Genomic DNA, 25,483 nt, shown 5'->3' with positions numbered 1-25,483 from the left:
GATAATACTTTGTGAGCCCAAATTACTTCACAGAGCTGAGAAACACCATTTACCCAGAGAACAGTTTAGCTGCCTGTAGATTTTCACAAACCAATCTAGTGTAGCACTGTGCTGGAAAATCCCTGCGTACTGGGCTTCAAAACCATTTTCAACATGGATAAGCAAGGCTTTGAAATCTCCGCTTGAGAACTTGGTGTTACCAGGTCAGGAGGGCTTTCCCACTTCCTTCTTACTCCCCGCAATAACTTCATGTGATGTCGCTCCTGGTAAAAAGCAAGCTGGCAAAGGCAAACAACAATTACCCAGAGAACCAAACAAAACTTTCTTTCATGCCAGTTCTCTGCCAATAAAGGTTAAGTTCCCAGGCTGTGTTAGACCCGAATCCTTTAAAAATAAATCAGTAAATATTATTTTTTTCATGGCCTCTCAAATCTAGTAGCACTGTGTATTTGATGATTTTTCTATGCATCGTTTCTAAAGCAGTGTTTTTTTTTTTAATCTTTATACAGAGGGGCTATAACGAAATCCGTGAAGTCAAGCAGTTCCACTTCACGGGATGGCCTGACCATGGTGTCCCATACCACGCCACAGGGCTCCTGTCATTTATCCGGAGAGTCAAGCTGTCTAACCCTCCCAGCGCTGGGCCAATTGTCGTACACTGCAGGTGAGCAATGATCACAACATTCTTTCTTTTTTGTTTTTGTTTTTTGTTTTGTTATGTTTTCCAGACAGGGTCTCTCTGTGTAGCCCTGGCTGTCCTGGAACTCACTCTGAAGACCAGGCTGGTCTCGAACTCAGAAATCCACCTGCTTCTGCCTCCCAAGCAGTGGGATAAAAGGCGTGCGCCACCACTGTGCGCTCCCAACCTTCAGTGAGTATCCAAACAGGACTTCAAAGTGCACAAGGTAAATGTCGCTCCTGAGGTTTGTGCTTGCTTGTACTACGGACAATGTAGAACAGAAATACAAGTTGGCTTTGTGTAGCGTACACGCTCAGAATGTATAGAGTCCGCATGTTCACCCTAGTGTATGTTACCTGTGAGAACAAGTGAAGAAAGTTCCTTTCAGTGGTGACAGACGTGTCGGGAGGCTTCATCATTTTTGAAAAATCCAATTCTGTATAGAATGGATAGAATGGTAAGTCAAAAATAGAGGTTTGTTTTCAAAATCTTTTTTTTTCCAATCCACTTCGTCTCCACTGGAACCCCAGCTTTTAAAGCTGAATTTGAGACGAATGCCATTACTAAATGGCCTAAATTGCAAGAATTGGGGCGATAAAACAGGTGCATAAACTTTTTCTTTTTCCGAACATTATCCATCAGAGGACCTTAAAAACCACATTGATATGAGTCTGCAAGTATATGCCAAAAACCTGAATATTAAATCCAGGTTTCTCCCGATTAAAAACTTATGTAGAAGAAAAAAAAAAGCCACCAGAGACACTAAAAGCGAACAGAAAAGATCCTTTTGAAACAGGGCCAGGAAAACAAGTGCAGCCTCTGAAAGGCAGTTCTGAAGGATGCCCACCAGCCTCAGAAAGCACTCCTTTCACACTACGTCATACATAGAACTTCAGAGTCTTTCTTTTTGTAAAATCTAACCCATTCAGAATTTCAATGCCATCACTTCTCGGCCTTTTGGCTAAGATCAAGTGCAGAATTTCAACGCCCTTTAATAAAAAAATATGTAAATAAATAAAAGACAATGAAACAAAGGGAAGAGAGGCATCCCATAATGATCAAAGGGGGAAAAGTCATTTCAGTCCTCCAGAGATCTGATGTCTGTCCTCAGTTACTCACCTGTCAGCGACACTGGGCACAGTTATTGAGGAGAAATAGCGACACAGATCATGTCTTTGGCTAATATTCTAAGAGAATAGCAAGTGTGAGGCAGGCCACTGTCCTTGCACAGCAGAGAAACAAAGCAATTAGCCCAATTTAACTGTTTAGAAAATGAGGTAAGTTCACGTTTCGTGCAGAGCCTTTTTGATTCATGAGGGGTTTATGTCTTCTCATGAGTTGCTTGCTTGACGGGTGCTCGGGAATTCTATCCCCAGAAACAGAAGTGCCCTTCCCTACCTGCATGGTCATCTCTGCATGCCTGGAAAAGAAGAACCTGGCTAGAGAGTGGATGGGTCCCTCCCCTCTCTCCCCTGCCTGTCGCCACCCCACAATTATGGTGCCTACGTTATGTATTGCCTGTGAAACCGTAGAGATTTTCCAAAGGCTAAGATAATCAAAGCATGTTATGATTCTGGTTTATATGAAACAAAACAGTAGGTCACCAGGCACACACATGGTAAACACATGTAAATTCAGTTCAAACATTTATTAAGGTGAAAATACTAAAGTAAATATGTAGAATAAATTTTTTTTTAAATCACATTCACATAATCTATATGTATCTATTAAATTGTATTTTTTTACTTTTTATTAAACTAATAAAATTTATTATAAAATATACAACTCATTAAGTCATTGAAATAATTTATAATAATTAAATGCCTCTTAAATATATATGATACCATCTAAAGCTAAAAGTAATATGCACTCAACCAGTTTTTTAAAACTATTTGGAACATTAAATATGATAGAAGTAGAAAAAGACCTCTTAGGAAGACCTCTATGGACTGTGACAAGTTCCTGGTTAGACAGAAACCATTCCGTCTCCAAGGGAGAATACACTGGCTTCACAGAATGAATTGGGTAGTGTTCCTTCTTTTTCTATTTTGTGGAATAGTTTGAAGGGTATTGGTATTAGGTCTTCTTTGAAGGTCTGATAGAATTATACACTAAACCCATCTGGTCCTGGGCTTTTTTTTTTTTTTTTTTTTTGGTTGGAAAACTTTTAAGGACTGCTTTTATTACTTTAGGGGTTATGGGACTGTTTAGATGATTTATCTGATCCTGATTTGACTTTGGTATTTGGTATCTGTCTAGAACATTGTCCATTCCATCCAGATTTTCCAGTTCTGTTGAATATAGGATTTTTTAATAGGATCTTTTTCTTTTTTATTAGATATTTCATATTATTATTATTATTATTATATTTATTAGATATTTTCTTTATTTACATTTCAAATGCTATCCTCTTTCCTCCTTTCGCTTCCAAAAACCCTCCCCCTGTTACCAACCCACCCATTCTCATTTCCTTGTCCTGGCATCCCACTACACTGGGGCATCTAACCTTCACAGGATCAATAGCCCCTCCTCTCATCGATGTCCAACAAGGCCATCCTCTGCTACATATGCATCCAGAGCCATGGGTCTCTCAAGTGTACTCTTTGGTTGCTGGTTTAGCCCCTGGGAGCTCTGGGGGTACTGGTTGGTTCATATTGTTGTTCCTCCTATGGAGTCATAAACCCTTCAGCTTCTTGGGTCCTTTCTTTAGCTCCTCCACAGGGGACCCTGTGCTCAGTACAATGGTTGGCTGAGAGCAACCCCATCTGTATTTGTCATACACTGGCAGAGCCTCTCAGGAGATAACTATATCCAGCTCCTGTCAGCAAGCACTTGATGGCATTCACAATAAGACTCTGAGTTTGGTAACTGTATATGGGATCAATGCCCAGGTGGGGCAGTCTTTGGATGGCCTTTCCTTCAGTCTCTGCTCCACACTTTGCCTCTGTATCTCATCCCATGGGGATTTTGTTTATCCTTCTAAGAAGGACCGAAGTATCCACACTTTGGTTTTCCTTCTTCTTGAGCTTCATATGGTCTGTGAATTATATCTTGGCTATTCCTAACTTCTGGGCTAATATTCAGTTATCAGTAAGTACATATTATTTGTGTTCTTTTGTGATTGGGTTACCTCACTCAAGATGATATTTTCTAGCTCCATCCATTTGCCTAAGAATTTCATGAATTCATTGTTTTTAATAGCTGAGTAGTACTCAATTGTGTAAATGTACCACATTTTCTCTATCCATTCCTCTGCTGAGGGACATCTGGGTTCTTTCTAGCTTCTGGCTATTGTAAATAAGGCTGCTATGAACATAGTGGAGCATGTGTCTTTATTACATGTTGGAGCATCTTCTGGGTATATGCCCAGGAGTAGCATAGCTGGGTCCTCAGGTAGTACTATGTCCAATTATCTGTGGTACCACCAGACTGATTTTCAGAGTGGTTTTACCAGCTTGCAATCCCACCAACAATGGAAGAGTGTTCCTCTTTCTTCACATCCTCACCAGCATTTGCTGTCACCTGAGTTTTTTAATCTTAACCATTCTGACTGGTGTGAGGTGGAATCTTAGGGTTGTTTTGATTTCTATTTTCCTGATGACTAAGAATGTTGAAAATTTATCTTTAGATGCCTCTCAACCATTCGGTATTCCTCAGTTGAGAATTCTTTGTTTAGCTCTATACCCCATTTTTAATAAGGTTATTTGGTTCTCTCAAGTCTAACTTATGGACTTCTTTGTATATATTGGATATTAGTCCTCTAATGGTTGTAGGATTGGTAAACATCTTTTCCCAATCTGTTGGTTGCCATTTTTTCCTGTTGACAGTGTCCTTTGCCTTATAGAAGCTTTGCAATTTTATGAGGTCCCATTTGTCAATTTGTGATTTTAAAGAATAAGCTCTTGGAGTTTTATTCAGGAAAATTTCCCCTGTGCTGGGGGCTCTTCTCCACTTTCTTTTCTGTTAGTGTCAGTGTATCTCATTTGATGTGGAGGTCCTTGATCCACTTGGACTTGACCTTTGTACAAGAAGATAAGAATGAATTGATTTGCATTCTTCTACATGCTAACCACCTGTTGAAACAGCACCATTTGTTGAAAAGGCTATCCTTTTTCCACTGGATAGTTTTAGCTCCTTTATCAAATATCAAGTCACCATAGATGTGTAGGCTCATTTCTATGTCTTCAATTCTATTCCATTGATCTACCTGTCTGTCACTGTACCAATTCCATGCAGTTTTTAACACTATTGCTCTGCAGTACTGCTTGAGGTCAGGGATACTGATTCCCCCAGAAATTCTTTTACTGTTGAGAATAGTTTTAGCTATCCTGGGATTTTTGTTATTCCAGATGACTTTAAGAATTGCTCTTTCTAACTCTATGAAGAATTGAGTTGGGATTTTGATGGGGATTTCATTGAATCTGTAGATTGCTTTTGGCAAGATGGCCATTTTTACTATATTAATCCTGCCAATCCAAGAGCATGGGAGATCTTTCCATCTTCCGAGGGCTTCTAGCTGTTTACCTGTGTTATCCTATATTTCTTTAAAGGAGTTATTTATGTCCTTCTTAAATTCTTCTATCATCATCATGAGATGTGATTTTTAAATCAGAGTCTTGGTTTTTGGTGTGTTGGGTTATTCAGGGCTCACTGTGGTAGGAGAACTGGGTTCTGATGATGCCAAGTAGCCTTGGTTTCTGTTGCTTATGTTCTTGCCCTTGCCTCACCATCTGGTTATCGCTGGTGTTAGCTAGTCTTGCTATCTCTGTCTATGGCTTGTCCTTCCTGCATTACTGTGTGTCAGAACTCCTGGGAGACCAGTTCACTCTGGGAAGAATTTGGGTATGGAATGCTGTGGTACAGGGTCAGTTCCGGGGTGTAGACAAAAACCAGAAAGGTCCTGTCCCAAATTGTTGCTTGGTTCCTGTGTCCTGGTGGCTCTGGGAGGGTCCCTCTTGGGTTAGTAATTTGAGCAGAAGTGATGCTCTTTCCTGTGTTCACAGGTATGTTGGCACTCCTGGGAGACTCCCGGATGGTATTTGGGTATGGAGCGCTGTGGCATAGGATCAGCTCTGGATGCAGACAGAAACCAGAAAACTAGAATACAATTTTTAAAGGAGCAGCTATCACTGTGACATGAGTGGTCATACATGCTCTGTACTTCACAGTGCCCTCTGATAGAGAGCAAATACTTTCTCTATTTTTGAGAAGAGCAGAGGGGGCTCTTCTTTTCTGGCAGTATGATTCTCTTAACCAACCTTCTCTTATGAATTATGGCTCCCCATAGTTCTCATTCAAAGACTTTGGGATCAATGGCCTTGGTGTTTGCATGAGCGTTACTGAGCTGGGGAGGTTCTTCCCGCTATTGAACAGCTGAAGACTGGCATGTGAAGGAAATTCAATGTAGAGTTAGATTTTGTAGTTTGTTTCCACCACTGTTTGACTCCCATGAGTGTGAAATTATAAAATATTATAACATTATAACAATTAAATTCACAAGAAACGAAGTCTACGTGATAAAGGTGTGGAACTTGAACAATATGCAGACATTATGTTCAATGTGGAAATAATCTGCAATGCTTGTTCCAATATAAGTACATGCAAAACCAGAAACTGTATATGAAGTCATTTGTCCATTAGTATGTTTTCTTGTGGCATATAGAATTACGTGTTTGCATTTCCTTAGGTGACTTTGATGATGTGTAGCTCAAGATATAATAGAGCCTCAACCCTGCAAAGACAAACACACTCATGTTTCTTTCAATTTCTCAGTGCTGGTGCTGGACGCACAGGCTGTTACATTGTTATTGACATCATGCTGGACATGGCTGAAAGAGAGGGTGTGGTTGACATCTACAACTGCGTGAAAGCCTTACGATCTCGCCGCATTAATATGGTCCAGACAGAGGTACACTGACTTGCCCTTAATCAAGTTTTTCTTGTTTTGTTTTGTTTTTACTGGTGTTTCTACCATATACCAAACGAGTTTCTACCATATACCAAACGAGTTTTTAATATATAATCAACCTTAACACATTAAATCATATAGAAAAAAAATTGGTGTCTTAATTTAATAGTTCCATTTCAGCATCGTCTCTGTCTTCTCTAAACTAAACTTTATTAAACTAATATGGAATTGTCTCCCTTTCCTTTTGATAGGAACAATACATTTTTATTCATGATGCCATTTTAGAAGCCTGCTTATGTGGAGAAACTGCCATCCCTGTGTGTGAATTTAAAGCTGCATATTTTGATATGATTCGAATAGACTCTCAGACTAACTCCTCACATCTCAAAGATGAATTTCAGGTGCTGACTATTCCTAAGGTTTCTATGAAAGTCTTTCCAATTTGTCCTGGGCTCTAATAACTCTTAGAAAAGGTCTTTCAAGTCAAATGTGTGACCTTTGACTCTTCTGCAACTATAATATAACATTTGTGTCTTTCATTATATGTACTTTGAATTCATTTTTTATTAATGCACTGATATCTGCTATATCCTGAAGGGAAAAATGAGTTCATATTCAGAAAAGAGTAAGAGAGAAAGATACTATAACAGTCAAATCTGGTTATGATTAGTGTGTTTATAACTTTTTTTCCCCAAATAAAGTCTCACTATTTTGACCTTCATTGGCATGTTCAATGTGTAATCAGCATCATCATAATAATAATATCTGGGATTTGTACTAAACATTGTGTTATCTCCAATGTGCTCACTGCATTTATATAGCCCTCAGTATGGAAGAAAAATGAGTTCACACATAGCTCTGGGAAACTGCTATTTAGATTCTTGGTGTAGTATTCTAACATGACAAAATGTAATTGCAAATGGTAGCATCCCCCTTGAAGGTCATCATTGCCATCCTGGATCACCATGCATTTTCTTTGACCGAGCAGTGAGATTTATGGGTATATGTGTTGTTTTACTATTCCTTCCTTTGGAGGAGAGACATGTGAATAAAAAGCAATGCGTCTGCTCCCTGCCTAACTTCACAAGCTTCATTAGCTTAACTAAAGAGGCTATCAGCCTGTCACTGAGGCAACTGCCTTTGCCTTCAATTGCCAAATCCTTCACCTTCCACTTGGCTTCCCAAACACTTGATGGATTTGTGTTATGCAATTAAATGGGTCACTATCTTCTAACCTGAGTTCCCTTTCCTCTTCAGACTCTGAATTCAGTCACCCCTCGACTACAAGCTGAAGACTGCAGCATAGCATGCCTGCCAAGGAACCATGACAAGAACCGTTTCATGGACATGCTCCCACCTGACAGATGTCTGCCTTTTTTAATTACAATTGATGGGGAGAGCAGTAACTACATCAATGCTGCTCTTATGGATGTAAGAGACTGACTCTTTGTTAGTGAAAAATATCCTTAAAATCTACAGAACTCAACTGAACACTGGCTACTTTTTTTTTAATTTGGAATTATAAAATGGACTAGAATGGAGAACTGAAAACGGTCAATGAAATACAAATTGTTTGGAAAAGGATTTTAGGCTGTACATCCAGAGAGTCTTATTAACTGTAACATATATAGGCTTATTGTAGATTTGAGATTGATAATTATAGTATCCATATAGAAAAAATCACAAGTTATTTATTTTATCTTAATTGTTTTAAGATTTAATTTATCTAAATCAATTTAAGAAAAATTGGCACCTTATTTTTTTTAACAATAGAAACACATTTTAAAATCACAGAATGCCACATCCTAACCCAATTGTGGATTTTTTAATTTGGAAATAGTGATCTGTGATGCTCATTGTTCCAGTAATTTAAAGGTAACTAGTTTTATCACTACCTGAGACTATTTAGAAAGAACTAGGGAAGTTATGAGCAATGTCATATTAACAAACCTACCATCAAGAAAGAATCATTTTGACTTTCCCCATTGCTCATACCTAGGTTCCCCCATGTGCACTCATGTGATAGTTGCCCATAAACAGAACAACAAGGAAGGGTTTACAAATCTCTCATCAGCCATCTTGCTTTGGTTATCTCAGGAGGAAGCTAGAAAGCTATCTAGATTCAGAATTCTTCAAGACAATTTATTGTTTTCATTCCTGTTTCGTTTTCATCTATGAAACTCTAGCAAGGAAAATATAGGAGTCTTTTTTCTCCAGACTATTATGAGGTTTTCTAAGTTGCTACTCCTAGTTTTCTTTTAAGACAGGGTCTCATATAACCCATGAGACTGGTAACATTCTGTGAAATGGAAGATGGACTCAAAATCCTGATGTTCCCGCCTCCACCTCTCCAGTGCTTAGGATAATAGGCATGTGCCACCATACCCAAGTACTTGTTGGGTTTTCTAAAATCAATGTCAGTGAATGTGTAGCCTAATAATAATATGGAACATCCTCCGGTCTCCTGCAAAGACTACACTTGCACGTTTTTGTTGGTTTCTTTTTGTACTACAGATCCTAATAATCTAAAAGCAGGCTCTCACTGAAACTAACCTCAACCTTGATATACCCTGAGACTTGTCAGTATAGTTTTAATCCATCACATAAAAATACATATATTTGTATTTTAGTATAGCTTATGGATCTGACAGATTGCCCAGGCCAGATAAACGTTGCTTTAACAACCACAGAAAGTAGATTACCTCATTGAAAACATGTAGATGTTCCCTGCACAGCATAACTGTATGATTTTGACTTACCTGTATTTTTTTTCATTGAAGAAGAGATAAATCTTATCACTTTATTTACACACACACTTGTAGAAATGAAATACATATAGACAGAGCAGGGATGTTTTGGCGATTTTTCTTGCAGCCTTTCAGAGACTCATTACCTGTGGGAAATTGAAACCATCCTGCAGGTGCCTCATGGACAGTCTCCACCTCAGGAAGTTCATCCATCTCTTTCTCTGTGTGTGTGTCCTATATGAACATTTATCAGTGAAATAAAACTGGGAGGGATTCAAATTCTTTAGCGACATCAAACTCTATGTCATTTACTGCTTCCAATACATCCTAGAACCAGTGTGTTCTGTGGTTTAGGCAACACTCGGTTCCATACCTATGCAATGTTACTACCAATGCTTGGTCCTACAATGGAGTATGCTGAATCTGTTTGTACAGTTGATTGTGCATTTTATTCATTTTTGTGACTTCTATAAATAATCACAACAAAAATATCATATCTAACTCCCTTCCCCCTTCCTGACTACGCACTTTATGTTCTTGTATTTCTCAAATATTATCCTATTTTTCCACAGAGCTATAGGCAACCAGCAGCCTTCATCGTCACACAATACCCACTGCCAAACACTGTGAAAGACTTCTGGAGATTAGTGTATGATTATGGCTGTACCTCCATTGTGATGTTAAATGAAGTGGACTTGTCCCAGGTTAGTAGACACTGATTGATTTTGTGCTTTTGGATACAACCTATCAGAACAGTAATAAAATATCATTTTCTACTTTATAAGGACTCTAATTTCTGTCCAAAAATTAAAAAAAAGAAGAAAAAAAAAACTCTCTTATATTTCCTTTTCAAACATGTCTAGGGCTGTCCACAGTACTGGCCAGAAGAAGGAATGCTGCGATATGGTCCTATCCAAGTGGAATGCATGTCTTGTTCAATGGACTGTGATGTGATCAATCGAATTTTTAGGATATGCAACCTAACAAGAGTAAGTCTTTTTTTTTTTTTTAACTTGGAAGAGTAAGTCTTTATTAGGTCATTTTAACTAAGCTGATACAGGGCAAGTAGGCATGTAATTATATCCAAACAATAGGAAAAGAAGAATTAATAAGCACCACACAGTCCATACCAGGGCCACTGATCATCTTATATCTTAGTTCCAGAACAAAAATGCATTCCAGACACAGGAAACTTGAAATGCTGAAAGCTAGGTTTTCCTGTCAGTGACCGTAGATGCATATCCCATTTGGAAATCTAGACTCAGGCAGTTTCTCAGTCATCTCTGATAGTCTGGGCCTGGCCCCACAGCACATGTGGTCTTAGGACAAGGATGAAAGCTCACCTTATTAGTATTTTTTCTTTTTTTTTCTATATTCTTTGTTTACATTCCAAAAGCTTTCCCCTTTCCCAGTCCAGCCCCCATATGTCCCATAAGTCCTCTTCTCTCCATCCATTCTCCTGTCTTTCCCCCTCCCTTTTCTCTGTCCTGATACTCCCCTACTATGCTGGATCAAGCCTTTCCAGGATTAGGGCCCTCTTCTTCCTTCTTCATGGGAATCATTTGATATGCTAATTGTATCTTCAGTATTCAGAGCTTCAGAGCTAATTAATATCCACTTATCAATGATTGCATTCCATGTGTATTTGTGATTGTGTTACCTCGCTTAGGATGATATTTTCCAGTTCCATCCATTTGCCTAAAAAATTCATGAATTCATTGTTTTTAATTGCTGAATAGTACTCCATTGTGTACATATACCACATTTTCTGTATCCATTCCTCCATTGAGGGACTCCTGGGTTCTTTCCAGCTTCTGGCTATTATAAATAAGGCTGCTATGAACATAGTGGAGCATGTGTCTTTATTGCATGCCGGGAAATCCTCTGGGTATGTGCCCAGGAGAGGTAGAGCAGGGTCCTCCAGAAGTGTCATGTCCAGTTTTCTGAGGAACCGCCAGACTGATTTCCAGAGTGGTTGTGCCATCTACAATCCCACCAGCAGTGAAGGAATGTTTCTCTTTCTCCACATCCTTGCCAACACCTGCTGTCTCCTGAGTTTTTAACCTTAGCCATTCTGACTGGTGTAAGGTGAAATCTCAGGGTTGTTTTGATTTGCATTTCCCTAATGACTAATGAAGTTGAGCATTTCTTAAGGTGCTTCTCGGCCATCCAAATTTCTTCAGGTGAAAATTTTTTGTTTAGATCTGTACGCCATTAGGGTACATGCCCATAGGGTTATTTGGGTCCCTGGGATCTAAACCCTTGAGGACATGGGCACAGGGGAAAAGTCCCTGAACAGAACACCAATAGCTTATGCTCTAAGATCAAGAATTGACAAATGGGATCTCATAAAATTACAAAGTTTCTGTAAGGCAAAGGACACTGTCAAAAGGACAAAACAGCAACCAACAAATTGGGAAAAGATCTTCACCAAACCTACATCCAATAGAGGGCTAATATCCAATATATACAAAGAACTCACCCTGTTAGTATTGACAGCCATTCCAGAATAAAAGCATTCCAATGAAAAGTAAGAATAATCAGAAGGTGATACACCATGCCAGCATCAAAGGACACACCCTGGTCACTGTTTCAGGACCTGTGTGCAATGGGAAACCCGATCCCTAGGGAGAAGCCAGCCACAACTATTGCTGGCTCTCTCCCACCCCCAACACTCCATTTGCATATTCTGACTCCCATCACTAAACACTACAGCATCTGGCTCTGCCCAGCTCTGAGGAGGAATCAGTTCCCTAACTCTTGCTTTTTGCCAGCAGCTGAGTGGCAATTGTGTCCCACAGGAATTTTTGTTTTCCTGACAAGTCATGTGCCTTGTACAATAGAATCTCTGAAAGATTTTCTTTAAAACCAACTGCCAAAAAACCCCAAATCTACTAAAACTATTTAGCTTATGTAACTATATAGTAAGCAGAACTAAAAGAAAATAGTAACCTTCTCGAAAAAGCACTTTTAAAAGAGACAATTTCCTTGATTCTAAAGACATCAGTTCTCTATATGTCCAGATTTTAAGTGTGTGGTCAAACGGTCTTATTTCTTATATCAAAAGAACTATCTGTACATCTTGTTAATTAAGCTATATGTACATAAATAAGAACAGGATAAACTCATAACTAATTCCATCGTTCATTTCAATGGAGAAAAAAAGAATGAATTCAGTCATAATATTCATGCATATTTTAGACTGTAATTTGAAAGGAATGTCATTATGTTTGCACATCTGTTTTAATATACTTCAAGTAATATTTTAACTAAGCAACTGTAGCTGCTCAACTATAGAAGCAAAGCTCATCTGTGAGTTGAGCTCTTTCTATGGAATGCATTCAGATTTCAAATCTGTGTTGCTTTATTTTTTCCAGAATATATATTGTTTTGGTTATATCCCCGTATATATTGTGTTCTGGTACTTATGTGTCCTTTGATGCTGGCCATGATGTTTTCATTCTCCATTTCATTGTTTAGTATCATTCACTGCATTGCGAGTTCAGTATATAAGTTCAGTATCAGGGAAGATGGAATCTATGTCCTGCCAAGAGGTCCTTAGCCTTTCCATGGGAGACTTAAGAACCTTGTGATCTCCTGCATGCTGACCTCCAGTTGAACCAGCACCATTTGTGGGAAAAACTATCTTTTTTCCACTGGATGTTTTTGGCTCCTTTGTCGAGGATCAAGTGGCCATAGATATGTGGGTTCATTTCTGGGTCTTCAATCCTGTTCCATTGATCTGCCTGCCTGTCACTGTACCAATACCATGTAGTTTTTAACAGTATTGCTCTGTAGTATTGCCTAAGGTCAGGGATACTGATTCCCCCAGAATTTCTTTTGTTGTTGAGAATAGTTTTAGCTATCCTGGGTTTTTTGTTATTCCAGATGAATTTGATAATTGCTCTTTCTAACTCTATGAAGAACTGAGTTGGGATTTTGATGGGTATTGCATTGAATCTGTATATTGCTTTTGGCAAAATGGCCATTTTCACTATATTAATCCTGCCAATCCATGAGCATGGGAGATTTTTCCATTTTCTGAGGTCTTCTTCCATTTCCTTCTTCAGAGTCTTGAAGTTCTTGTCATACAGATCTTTCACTTGTTTGGTCAGAGTCACACCAAGTTACTTGATACTGTTTGTGGCTAATGTGAGGGGTGTCATTTCCTTAATTTCTTTCTCAGCTTGCTTATCATTTGAGTATAGGAAGGCTACTGATTTGCTTGAGTTGATTTTGTAACCTGCCACTTTGCTGAAGTTGTTTATAAGCTGTAGGAGTTTTCTAGTGGAGTTTTTTGGGTCACTTAGGAGGCTATCATATCATCTGCAAATAGTGATAGTTTGACTTCTTCCTTTCCAATTTGTATCCCTTTGACCTCCTTATTTTGTCTAATTACCCGAGCTAGTGCCTCAAGTACAATATTAAAAAGATAAGGAGAGAGGGGGCAGCCTTGTCTAGTCCCTGATTTTAGTGGGATTGCTTCAAGTTTCTTTCCATTTAGTTTGATGTTGGCTACCGGTTTGCTTTATATTGCTTTTACTATGTTTAGGTATGGGCCTTGAATTCCTGTTCTTTCCAAAACTTTGAGCATGAAAGGATGCTGAATTTTATCAAATGCTTTTTCAGCATCCAGTGAAATGACCATGTGGTTTTTTCTTTGAGTTTGTTTATGTAGTGGATTGCATTGATGGATTTCCATACATTGAACCATCCCTGCATCTTTGGGATAAAGCCTACTTGATCATGGTGGATGATCGTTTTGATGTGTTCTTGGCTTCAGTTGGCAAGAATTTTATTGAGCATTTTTGTATCAATGTTCATAAGGGAAATTGGTCTGAAGTTCTCTTTCTTTGTTGGACCTTTGTGTGGTTTTGGTATCAGTATAACTGTGGCTTTGTAAAAGGAGTTGGGTAGTGTTCCTTCCATTTCTATTTTGTGGAACAGTTTGAAGAGTATTGTGTTAGGTCTTCTTTGAAGGTCTGATAGAATTCTGCACTGAAACCATCTGGTCCTGTGCTGGTTTTGGTTGGAAGGCTTTCTATGACCCCTTCTATTTCTTTAGGGGTTATGGGACTGTTTAGATGATTTATTTGGTCCTGATTTAATTTTGGTATTTGGTATCTGTCTAGGAAATTGTCCATTTCCTCCAGATTCTCCAGTTGTGTTGAGTATAGGCTTTTGTAGTAGGATCTGATTATTTTTTGAATTTCCTCAGTTTCTGTTGTTATATCCCCCTTATCATTTCTAATTTTGTTAATTTGGATACTTTCTCTGTGACCTTTGGTCAGTCTGGCTAAGGGTTTATCTATCTTGTTAATTTTCTCAAAGAACCAGCTCCTGGATTTGTTGATTCTTTGTATGGTTCTCTTTGTTTCCACTTGATTGATCAGCCCTGAGTTTGATGATTGCCTGTCTTCTACTCCTCCTGGGTGAATTTGCTTCTTTTTGTTCAAGAGCTTTCACATGTGCCATTAAGCTGCTAGTGTATGCTCTCTCCTGTTTCTTTTTGGAGGCACTCTATGAGTTTTCCTCTTAGCACTGCTTTCATTGTGTCCCAAAGATTTGGGTAAAACTGGTTCAACTGGAGGTCAGCATGCAGAAGAATGCGAATTGATCCATCCTTGTCTCCTTGTACTAAGCTCAACTCCAAATGGATCAAGAACCTCCACATAAAGCCAGACACTCTGAAGCTAATAGAAAAGAAACTGGGGAAGACCCTTGAGGACATCGGTACAGGTGGAAAGTTCCTGAACAGAACACCAATAGCATATGCTCTAAGATCAAGAATAGACAAATGGGACCTCATAAAATTACAAAGTTTCTGTAAGGCAAAGGACACCATCAAAAGGACAAATTGGCAACCAACAAATTGGGAAAAGGTCTTCACAACCCTACATCTGATAGATGGCTAATAGCCAATATATACAAAGAACTCAAGAAGTTAGACGCCAGAAAACCAAATAACCCTATTAAAAAAGGGTGTACAGAGCTAAACAAAGAATTTTCACCCGAAGAACTTCAGATGGCTGAGAAGCATATTAAAAACTGCTCAACTTCATTAGTCATTAGGGAAATGCAAATCAAAACAACCCTGGGATTTCACCTTACACCAGTCAGAATGGCTAAGATTAAAAATTCAGGAGACAGCAGGTGCTGGCAAGAATGTGGAGAAAGAGGAACACTCCTCCACTGCTGGTGGGGTTGCAAACTGGTACAACCACTCTGGAAATCAGTCTGGCGGTTCCCTAGAAAACTGGGCATGTCACTTCCGGAGGATACTGCTATACCACTCCTGGGCATATACCCAGAGGATTCCCCAGCAGGTGATAAGGATACCTGCTCCACTATGTTCATAGCAGCCCTATTTATAATATCCAGAACCTGGAAAGAACCCAGGTATCCCTCAGTGAAGGAATGGATGCAAAAAGTGTGGTATATATGCACAATGGAGTACTATTTAGCCATTAGAAACAATGAATTCATGAAATTCTTAGACAAATGGATGGAGCTGGAGAACATCATACTAAGTGAGGTAACCCAGTCTCAAAAGATTAATCATGGTATGCACTCACTAATAAATGGATATTAGCCTAGAAAATTGGAATACCCAAAACATAATCCGCACATCAAATGATATACAAGAAGAACGGAGGAGTGGCCTGGTTCTGGAAAGACTCAGTGTAGCAGTATAGGGCAAAACCAGAACAGGGAAGTGAGAAGGGGTGGATGGGAGAACGGGGGGTGGGGGGGGTGGGGGGGGTGGGGGGGGGGGAGAGAAGAGAAACTTTTGGGGAGTGGAGGGCCAGAAAAGGGGAAATCATTTGAAATGTAAATAAAAAATATATTGAATAACAAAAAGAGAACCTTGTGATCAACCACTCGGTGCACTGCATGGTCTTTGCTGTATTTTCTCTTCAGGGTTCTAGGTTTCTATGTCTTCCAGCAGCAGTGCTATTTTGAAAGTATCATGCAAGGTTCTAACAATATACAGTTTAAGTCAAATGGAGGAGGTTTCTTATCTCTAAGTAATGTAAATCTTACCAGAGAAGGTTAGTGTCACGCAAGTCACTTTACCAGGATCTATTAACTGACATGATGTACATGTGTCAGAGGAGAAGCACAGAATATTAATTGTTTACCTGGATGATCAGACATAAGTGACCAGAAAAGATTTCTGTAAAATAAGGCTATTTAAGCAAAAAACAAACAAACAAAAAAAAACAAAACAAAAAAAAAAGAAGGAGGAGGAGGAGAAGGAAGAAGAAGAAGAAGAAGAAGAAGAAGAAGAAGAAGAAGAAGAAGAAGAAGAAGAAGAAGAAGAAGAAGAAGAAGAAGGTATTAATTGAGAGTGAGATAGCCAGAGACAGAGAGCTTTCCAAGAATACTGAAGTTATGTGACATCATGGGAAAGTCCACAGGCAAACTGGGGTCGAATTAACTATTCTACTTGATAGTGAAAAGGACATTATAGTAATAAGTTCCCCCCAAAGAAATTGGGCATCCTCTTCAAAGTTGCCAAGGCAAGAAGAAAATAGGTAAATGAACTTAAGGAAGACCAGTGTCTCCAACCTCAATGATGTGTTAGAGGGAAAAGAGGTGTGATGTGGAAGCGAACCAGATCATGAAAGGGGTTTTTGATTATGGTAGACTAAAAGCATTAATGTGCCTTTAGGTCTAAGAATGACAAGATCACTTTTGAACTTCAGCAAAATCACAATGCCCAAAGGTAAATAGAGGGGACGGGTTGACCAACCTTCTTCACAGGCACACCCGGATATTTGTCTCCAAGGTGACAAGTCAAGTTGGCAATCAATATACGCCATCACAGGCAGATAAAAATGACAAGTTGTGGGTTCTTGCTTTCATACCTTGGAATGTTTCAGAAAAGGAACCAGAATTACTAGACTCCATGCAGTATACGTTCCCTTTGAATTCTTTGCATTATAAAAAGTGCATGTCTTTTACCATTCATTAAAGGTTCTCATCCTCATAGCCATAAAATGCTGTTGTTGTTTTTTTTCTACAGCCACAGGAGGGATACCTGATGGTACAACAGTTCCAGTATCTAGGCTGGGCTTCTCATCGAGAAGTGCCTGGCTCCAAACGCTCATTTTTGAAACTGATACTGCAGGTGGAAAAATGGCAAGAGGAATGTGAAGAGGGGGAAGGCCGGACAATCATCCACTGCTTGTGAGTAGGGCAGGGCGTGGCCTGCCATGCAGGGCACCTCAGAGCTCATTTCCTGGCTAGCCTTTGCTGTGTGCATGTTTAAAAGATGTCCCTCAAATCCCGGCAGACAGACCTACCACAGATCCTATTTCAAAACAGAACTCTACTCTCAGAAATGAATATTTTACTACTTATTTTAGTTTTGTTTTCTGACTATTAAATCTAATACACTTGTGGCTGAAGAGATGACTCAGAAGTTAAAAACACTGGCTACTTTTCTAGAGGATCTGAGTTTGATACCCAAGATCTAACCGGTGGCTAACAATCCTCTCTTGACTCCAGTTCCAGGAGATCGGATGCTCTCATCGGACCTCCATGGGCAGTGCATACACTGGGTATAGAGACAACATTCAGGCAAAACAGTCACACAATAAATATAAAACTTACGTGGTTGTTTTATGCTTTAACTTCTTCAAGTACCTGTCTGGACAACTTCTGTTTCATGCAAACGGTTAGGATCTCAGTGTCTCTACATTACAACAAATTATGCCTGTTGAATATTCCTGCTCATAAGCCCCAGAGCTAATTTTATCCCCTAGTCACTTCCTCTCTGCCCTTCACACGCAAACATAAAGGAGACTCCAAAGAAATGGGAGAAATTTTAAAGATAAGTGTCCTTTCCCAGGAGAGTGTGATGGTGTGACTTTGTGATTCTCCCAAAGGTGCTAAGCATATCTTTGCTTTCAGGAATGGCGGTGGACGCAGTGGCATGTTTTGTGCAATAGGCATTGTTGTGGAGATGGTGAAGCGGCAAAATGTGGTGGATGTTTTCCATGCAGTAAAGACCCTGAGGAACAGCAAGCCAAACATGGTGGAAGCCCCGGTGAGCCACAGAATCTTGGGAGGGTCTCAGTGACTACGTAGTCGTGTACCTACTCACTGGTTGGGCCTCACATACATAGAGGAAATCAGTCAGATGCTCAAATGAATCTTGCTGGGACTTTGTGACTAATAGGTAGAGTGGAGCTAGTTTGGCTATGCCCATATAAATGCATTCTTTAGCACATGACCAGTTGGGTGAAGAAAATCGTCTCATTTAATTTGAGAAATGTGTAGGGTTTGTCCTACTTATTATCAGTCTAATTTGTGCTGTGTTGTAAATAGTTCTAGGAAAACAAATCTTGCTAAAGTGTAGTCCCTTTTTTGCTTATTGAAGCATATTGAGTTAACTCACAGAGTAAGCTTAGAATCTTAGACATCTATTTTCTGTGTGTTCACTTATTTTGTTTTAATTGACTTACTTTGGTGCATATATACTTTAGGTATAGAACCCAGGATCTCAAGCATGCTAGTCCAGGCATTCTACCACTGACCTGTATAAACTGTCCTGACCCTCAGTGTTTTTGAAAGAGCAACCGAAGTTTATAGCAGCCATTATCTCATAACCCTCCCCCCATCTAATCCGAATGTAAATTGTCGGTCTGTCCTTGCTGTCAGTTTTCAGCTTTTATCAACCTTACAGTACAGTGCATATAATGTGACATGAGTTCCCCTAAGCTCCCAAATCCTCTCAAGTAAGGACCAGTGGGGATACGTGAGCAAGGCTCCGTCTGAACGGAGCCGTGTACCTAGTGAGGAAGTTACCGCCTCTGCAACATGCTTCACTTGCGGGTTACACGTAAGAACAAAGCGATCAGAGAAGGAAGAGCAGCTGCTGCACTCAGAGAGAAGAGAGGGAGGAAAGCCAGGGCATCATCGTGGCTCGCCCTAGTTTATCAAGATGATGAGCGAGACAGCGCGAGAGCAAGTCAGTCAGCTCTCGGTGCGTTTTCACCACTTCCTGCTTGGGGTTGTTCACACAGGAAGCGCATTGTTTCCTGAGACAAACATCTAAAGACTTCAGTTTATGCTGCTTCACTCTGGCAAGTGGCAGCTCACGTCTCCCTTTCTCAAGCGCTCTCAGGGGACTCCAGTGGGGACCGGACAATGGCACCCTCTCTGGGATGCAGGCAGTTGAGAGGGACCAAGAGGACTGGTTTGAGAATTTTTACAGACAGAATGGATAGGAGGTAGTTATGACCTGTGAAATATACTCTGCCTGAAACATTTCAAGTCACATGCAGATTACTCCTGCCTTCAGAAGTAACATCTGTCTCCAAATTTGTCTTTGATGTACACCAACTTTTCTTTGACTTCTAAGTCTATCGTTGAACATTTGTTCTAGAACCTTCCCGTGAGTTACTGGGTTCCTTTTTACTCATCTCCCGCGAATCTTGACAAAACTGACAGAATGCATTGTTTAATCAACATCAATGATTAATAAAATTTACTATGGTTTGGGCTGATTTTGGTATGGAAATGCAGCTTTATACAAAATTGAGAGGCGCTGGCTGGCTGGCTGGAAGCCTCCCCCCGCCCCCTTTGGATGCACTTCTCCCAGGGAACGAATGTAGACCATATTTACTTTCATAGTCAGGGTAAAAAGCAATACTCACCTCTTAGAAACTTGTATTGCTTGTGCTTATTGTCAAAGACCCTGGGTATTTTAATATCCATTTTGAGTTCTGCTCTAGTTCAGCTTGCCTGGATTTTACCTACTTGGACTGGATTGGGAACTGTCCAATGAATTATGCAATATAAGTCATCGTTGTTGTTATAACAGTATCTGGACTTTTTAAACTTCTTGATAGTGGATTAGGTGTCTAGACTCGTAAGTAGTATAATTTTAACTCAAATGTTGCATTGTCAAGTAAGTTGTCTTAATTGAGAAGAGTGTCAGAAATCAATTTAGGCATAAATAAGCTTGAAGGGGTGTTTTTAGGTCTTAAATAGTCTTTTTAAATTGATTGAAATGGTATTTTGATAGAATATGAACTATGGAAAGATGAAGAACATGAAATTGCAAAAGGTAGCATACAGTGGGTGCTTCTCTGTCTCTCTCTATCTCTGTTTCTCTCTCTCTCTCTCTCTCTCCCTCTCCCTCTCCCTCTCCCTCTCCCTCTCCCTCTCCCTCTCCCTCTCCCTCTCCCTCTCCCTCTCCCTCTCCCTCTCCCTCTCCCTCTCCCTCTCCCTCTCCCTCTCCCTCTCTTTTATCTAAAGAGATCATTTAGAATATGGAGGAAAGCATGGGTACACCCCAGCCACAATACAAAGCAGAAAGATATTGAAATAATCTAAAAATCCAAATCATCCACATAGTAGTTTTTTGTGTAATATAAAAAGACTCAGAATGTGTAACATGCAAAATGTAAAACAGATAACCATCTTGAGAACTCCGAAGTTTTATTTATTCTGAGATGATTATTGTTTCAATCATGTACTAAATTTCTGAAGTTAACAAAGGGTGATGTTTAAAAATTACTTCTAATGACAGCCTTTTCCTGGTTCTTTACCTCCCCATCCCCCAACCCACCCCAAGACAGCATTTCTGTGTGATGTTCAGAGAACAGCTCTGGCTATTCTAGAACTCATTCTATAGATCATGCTGGCCTCGAACTCAGACCAGCCTGTCTTGATTGCTGGGATTAAAGTGTGCTCCACCACACCCTGGTTCTTTACTGTTTTGTAAGCTGGGGAACATTTTTAACTATTTTGATCATATAAAAATCCTTGGCACTATATTAAATGATAGGAAATGCAGGGCAAAGATAAAAACATCTTTTTACTGTTGCTCCTTTTTCTTAAGAAGGGATCATTAGACTTGAGTATATATGGCCAGATGTTCCTGTTACATACAAAATAAGTAATTTGCAGCTCTTAAATAATCTAAACTGGGTGTCAGGAACTCATGCAGATGCTATTATTCACCATTAGCGTTTTGCTAACTCCTTTTATTCCTTCTGTTCTGACACACTGCAGGAGCAGTATCGTTTTTGCTATGATGTGGCGTTAGAGTACCTGGAGTCCTCATAGTTCGCTGAGACTATTTGCAGAGCATCCAAGCAGAAATCCGTTCGTCTGTTGAGCCAGCAGCTGTTGTACCTGTTACTACATGGAGAGATTTTAAAGTGGGGGGGTGGGAGGCTTTTACATTGGAGAGGCAAACGTATTTTTCTTATAAAGTTGTGTATCTTAATAAAAAGGACTTGACCCGTTTCTGTGACTGTATGAGAGCATCCACATTTCGTGCCACCCAAATTATCTTTGACCAGACGCAGATTCCAATGAGATGTGATCCGCGTCTGTCCGGTGACCACGCAGCCTTTTCTTTCCTGCTTTCTGCAGAGTAGCTACCACACACTGCATGCACTTTGTATGTGGCATTTCCCGCTCTTGAAAATAAAAGCTGTGGGACCTTAAGAGTGGGGAAGAAACAAGCTGTGCAAAGTCATAGTGAATTTCATTTTTATATGTTCCAAGTGTGCCAGAGTTCTATATAAATGTGTAAAAAATATACATATATATGTGTATACATATTTATATACACATGTATATATACACATATATATGTATCTGGCTTATTTTCTTTTAATGTGCAATGATGGCTGGATCATTTAAAGTTCTTTTTAGAAGATAACATAAGCCAAAGACTCAAGTGTACATATGTCTATATGGAAGAAGCACATTATATTTATTGGTTACATACATTACTTTTTTGAAGGATAAAAATACTACCGCCACACAATCATTTTTTGTTTGTTTAGTTTAGAAGAGTTTTCTTTAGCTAAATCAATGGTAAACAATTTTTTGTAGATTATTTTTTTGTATGTTTAGTGTAAGTAGAGGATAAACTTTTTACTCATAAATCAGGAAGCAATGTTCTCTGTAGTGGTTCTCTTGTGTACATGCCTGTGAATTAAATTTATGTAAAATATCTTGGCAATTGTCTTTGAATAGAGGACCAAATTAAAATGTTTCGCTGAAAATGTAGTTTTCCCCCAGTTTCATTAGGTAAATGATGGCTTGATGCATAGGAGAAATCTGCACAGCAGAAGGCATTGCAGTTAGCTTACCCAGTGTTGAATATCACCTTTAAGCATTGTTTAAACTTGAAAAGAGTTATTCTCTGCCTGTGGCCTGGCACTGTTCAGGATCACCGGATGACAACACCGCTGCTTGCAGGGTCAAGTTTTAGCAAAGTATAAACTGCCGCAGAAGCACAGTGTTCTTTTTGATGTTTCCAAGCACAAGCTTTGGGTTTCTACAACAGACAGTGCAAATAGATCGATGCCCAGTTCCTGTTGCCTGCTTTTATGAGGTTCCCCGGTGAATCTTTCTAAGTGTGGTCTCATTCACATAGCTGTAATATCACATCCTCATCAGCTTGCAGTTTGTTATTAACTGAAGCATTCTGGTGTCCTCCCCATACATTGCCTGTCAATGACATGGTGCTCATAGAGATTTCATGAAAGTAAGAGTGAAATAAAGTTTTTATAATTGTAACATTTATTGATTGCACATTATTTTCTCTTCTAAATTTTCATGTCTGTATTTCCAAATAAATAACCTATCCATGGCTCAATATGAGTATGCCACAAAAATCCTTCTGAAAGCATGATCTATATCCAGGGTGAAGTATAATTTATTTTTGTTCCTTAAACTGTATGTCACATAGGCCAGGTCAGTGAAGGGAGAAAAAGCTAGGGTTTAGTGTCTATTATCATCATTATTATTATTGTTGTTGTTGTGATTGTTGAGGTTGTTGTTATTGTTATTATTGCTATTAATCATCACCATTTTCTTTTATTCTCCATCTTGTCATAATTTGTATTAGTTGCTTTCTGCCAAATATTTAAAAAAAAAAAAAAAAGCTTTAACAGAGCAAGAATTTATTATAGCTCTCACCATGAAGGTTTCAGTCCACAGTCCCTTGGCCTCCTTCCTCTAGGACTGTGTCAGAGACTCTGGGGTAGCCACTCATATCATGATGGCTAGGAAACAGAGAGAGTTCTCTCCTAGAGCAATGCTATTTCATCTCCTGGGTGGAAATTGGAAAGGCAACAGGAACATTTGAAAGGAAGCGAATCCTAAGTTCGGTAGCTAAGAAGAAACACATTGACAAGTCCATGAAAGCCCCACATGACCCAGCACCACTGCCTGTGCTCCACCTCGCAGTACAAGTGCTGGTATAAACAAATGTAACAGAGACGCCTGACTAAAAGTTTAAAAATTCACAAGCTCATGTAAGGTTTGTTCACCTGGCGATGATAGCCGTATTACCATTGCATGTGATTCTGATTTGCTTCACAAGGATTCGTTTCTCCACATAGAGCTGCATCAAACTTACAGCAAATACAGCTACCCACAAAGTTCACGGACCATATAGGATCTAACATTCAATAAAAGAACAAATGAAGTACTCTTTTCCTATATCAATAGATAAGGCATACCATGTTTGCTTTGTTTGGGTATTACCCTAGCCAGGTTATCAGAAGACAGTATGAGAGGCTTAACTGTGTTTTTCTGAATACTCATGGTCAAGGACTCACACTTCATAGTTTAGAAAACCTCCCTTAGTAAATCCATGTGACGTCATGTCCATCCCAAACATGGCCTCCTGGAGAGGTGCCTTGGAAGAGCTCAGGAATATAAGTTCTGGAATAGTTTGAATTGGAAATGTCTCCAGTGTGTGTGTGTGTGTGTGTGTGTGTGTGTGTGTTTGTGTGTGTGTTATAGACTTGATGGTATATTGATGGGATTTGAGGAAATGAATCACCATGAAGGTCCTAACCTTATTAATCCATTAATCCAGTAATAGATTCATAATTTGATGATGCCATTGAGAGATGCTAGAAACTAAGAGTTGTGGAATCTAAGAAGATGACTCAGCCATTAAAATACCTATTGTGCAAGCATGAATACCTGGTTGTATCCCTGAACTTCATTGGTCAGCCTTCCTATCTGAATTGGTAAGCTCTAGGTTCTCTGAAAAACTGTCTCTGAAACTAAGGTGGGGAGAAATTGAGGAAGATTAATATATTGACAGAGAAAGAGACAGAGAAACTAGAAGTTAGTTCCTCATTTGAAGGCATGCATGACTTAGAGCATGCCTCAGGAAGGGTATATCTTGTCCCTGCCCCCCCTACCCCCCACCTCACCCCCTCCCCCGCCTCCCCTGGCTGTCACTTTGCTTGTGCTCTCTGGCAACCATAAGGTAAGCAACTTTGCTCAATGGCCATTCCCTACCTTGATATTCAGCCCCACTACACCTTAGTAAGTCCTTAGGAACCAAAATAAACCTCTTTTTTCTTAAGTTGCTTTAATCAGCCATTTTTTCATGCAACATGCATCTCCTAGGGAATCTTTTCTGTATCCCTCTTGTAGTTTCTCCTGAAATATCAAGTCATGAGGTTGAATCTGACAACCTTTTTCTTGTTTGTCCTTACTAAGAAGAGGTTGGAAATCTGTGGTACACAGACATTAACACAGTATGAGTTAAGCCTCTCATACTGTTAGAAGCACATAAGCAACTGGGAATGTACACATTTTAACCAAGTACTTTGAAAATGTATTAGTGTTCTGCCTGTCCTACCCATGTAACCCTTCTCTTGTACTTAATCTGTGGACAAAGGAAAAGACTTCAGATAAAAGCAGTGTACCCAACTGATCTCCATTATAGAGAGGGAAACAAGGAGACCCTTGCCTGGACATGGACAGGTTACACTTGCCTCTCACCAATGTTGCTCATTAAATATTTGTCTATTGAGACCCCTTCCAGGTTCCAGACACAAGTTTTGAAACTTGAACCCCAATAACTGTTCCTTATCAAATATGTTTCACTCCCAGGAAATGGAATGACAGTTCACAGAACCTACAACACTCATTCAACAACCATAATGATAAGATGCAGTAGAATGCACCTGTAAATTCAACTGGAAATGAGACACAGCCTTGATACTTAGACTAACAACAACATTTAAGGTTTAACACAAGTTGCCCATTTGTACATAATTTCAGTGAGCTTTGACAGCAATTCAATCTAAACAAAATAGTCAGTAGTCTTTCACAAACCCAAGTTGAGTGTAATTAGCAGAATTT

The 25,483-nt window shown here is 39.4% G+C and overlaps 1 protein-coding gene across 3 annotated transcripts in view; it reads left to right on the top strand.

Moving 5' to 3' along the window:
• Nucleotides 1–22,888, top strand: part of Ptprk (protein tyrosine phosphatase receptor type K) — a 510,436-nt gene extending 487,548 nt beyond the window's left edge. For all 3 annotated transcript variants that reach the window (XM_052169637.1, XM_052169636.1, XM_052169635.1), the window contains 9 exons: nucleotides 510–664; nucleotides 6,452–6,587; nucleotides 6,839–6,988; nucleotides 7,845–8,018; nucleotides 9,907–10,038; nucleotides 10,198–10,323; nucleotides 17,364–17,527; nucleotides 18,254–18,389; nucleotides 21,365–22,888. In XM_052169637.1, coding sequence (XP_052025597.1) covers nucleotides 510–664; nucleotides 6,452–6,587; nucleotides 6,839–6,988; nucleotides 7,845–8,018; nucleotides 9,907–10,038; nucleotides 10,198–10,323; nucleotides 17,364–17,527; nucleotides 18,254–18,389; nucleotides 21,365–21,418 — 1,227 coding nt within the window. In that variant the 3' untranslated portion in view covers nucleotides 21,419–22,888. The remainder of the gene's footprint in view (nucleotides 1–509; nucleotides 665–6,451; nucleotides 6,588–6,838; nucleotides 6,989–7,844; nucleotides 8,019–9,906; nucleotides 10,039–10,197; nucleotides 10,324–17,363; nucleotides 17,528–18,253; nucleotides 18,390–21,364) is intronic.
• Nucleotides 22,889–25,483: the final 2,595 nt, after the last annotated feature.

This window comes from Apodemus sylvaticus, chromosome 23, assembly GCF_947179515.1.
Source record: "Apodemus sylvaticus chromosome 23, mApoSyl1.1, whole genome shotgun sequence".
In the NCBI taxonomy this organism is placed as follows: domain Eukaryota; kingdom Metazoa; phylum Chordata; class Mammalia; order Rodentia; family Muridae; genus Apodemus; species Apodemus sylvaticus.
This window is presented reverse-complemented; position numbering and strand designations above follow the sequence as displayed.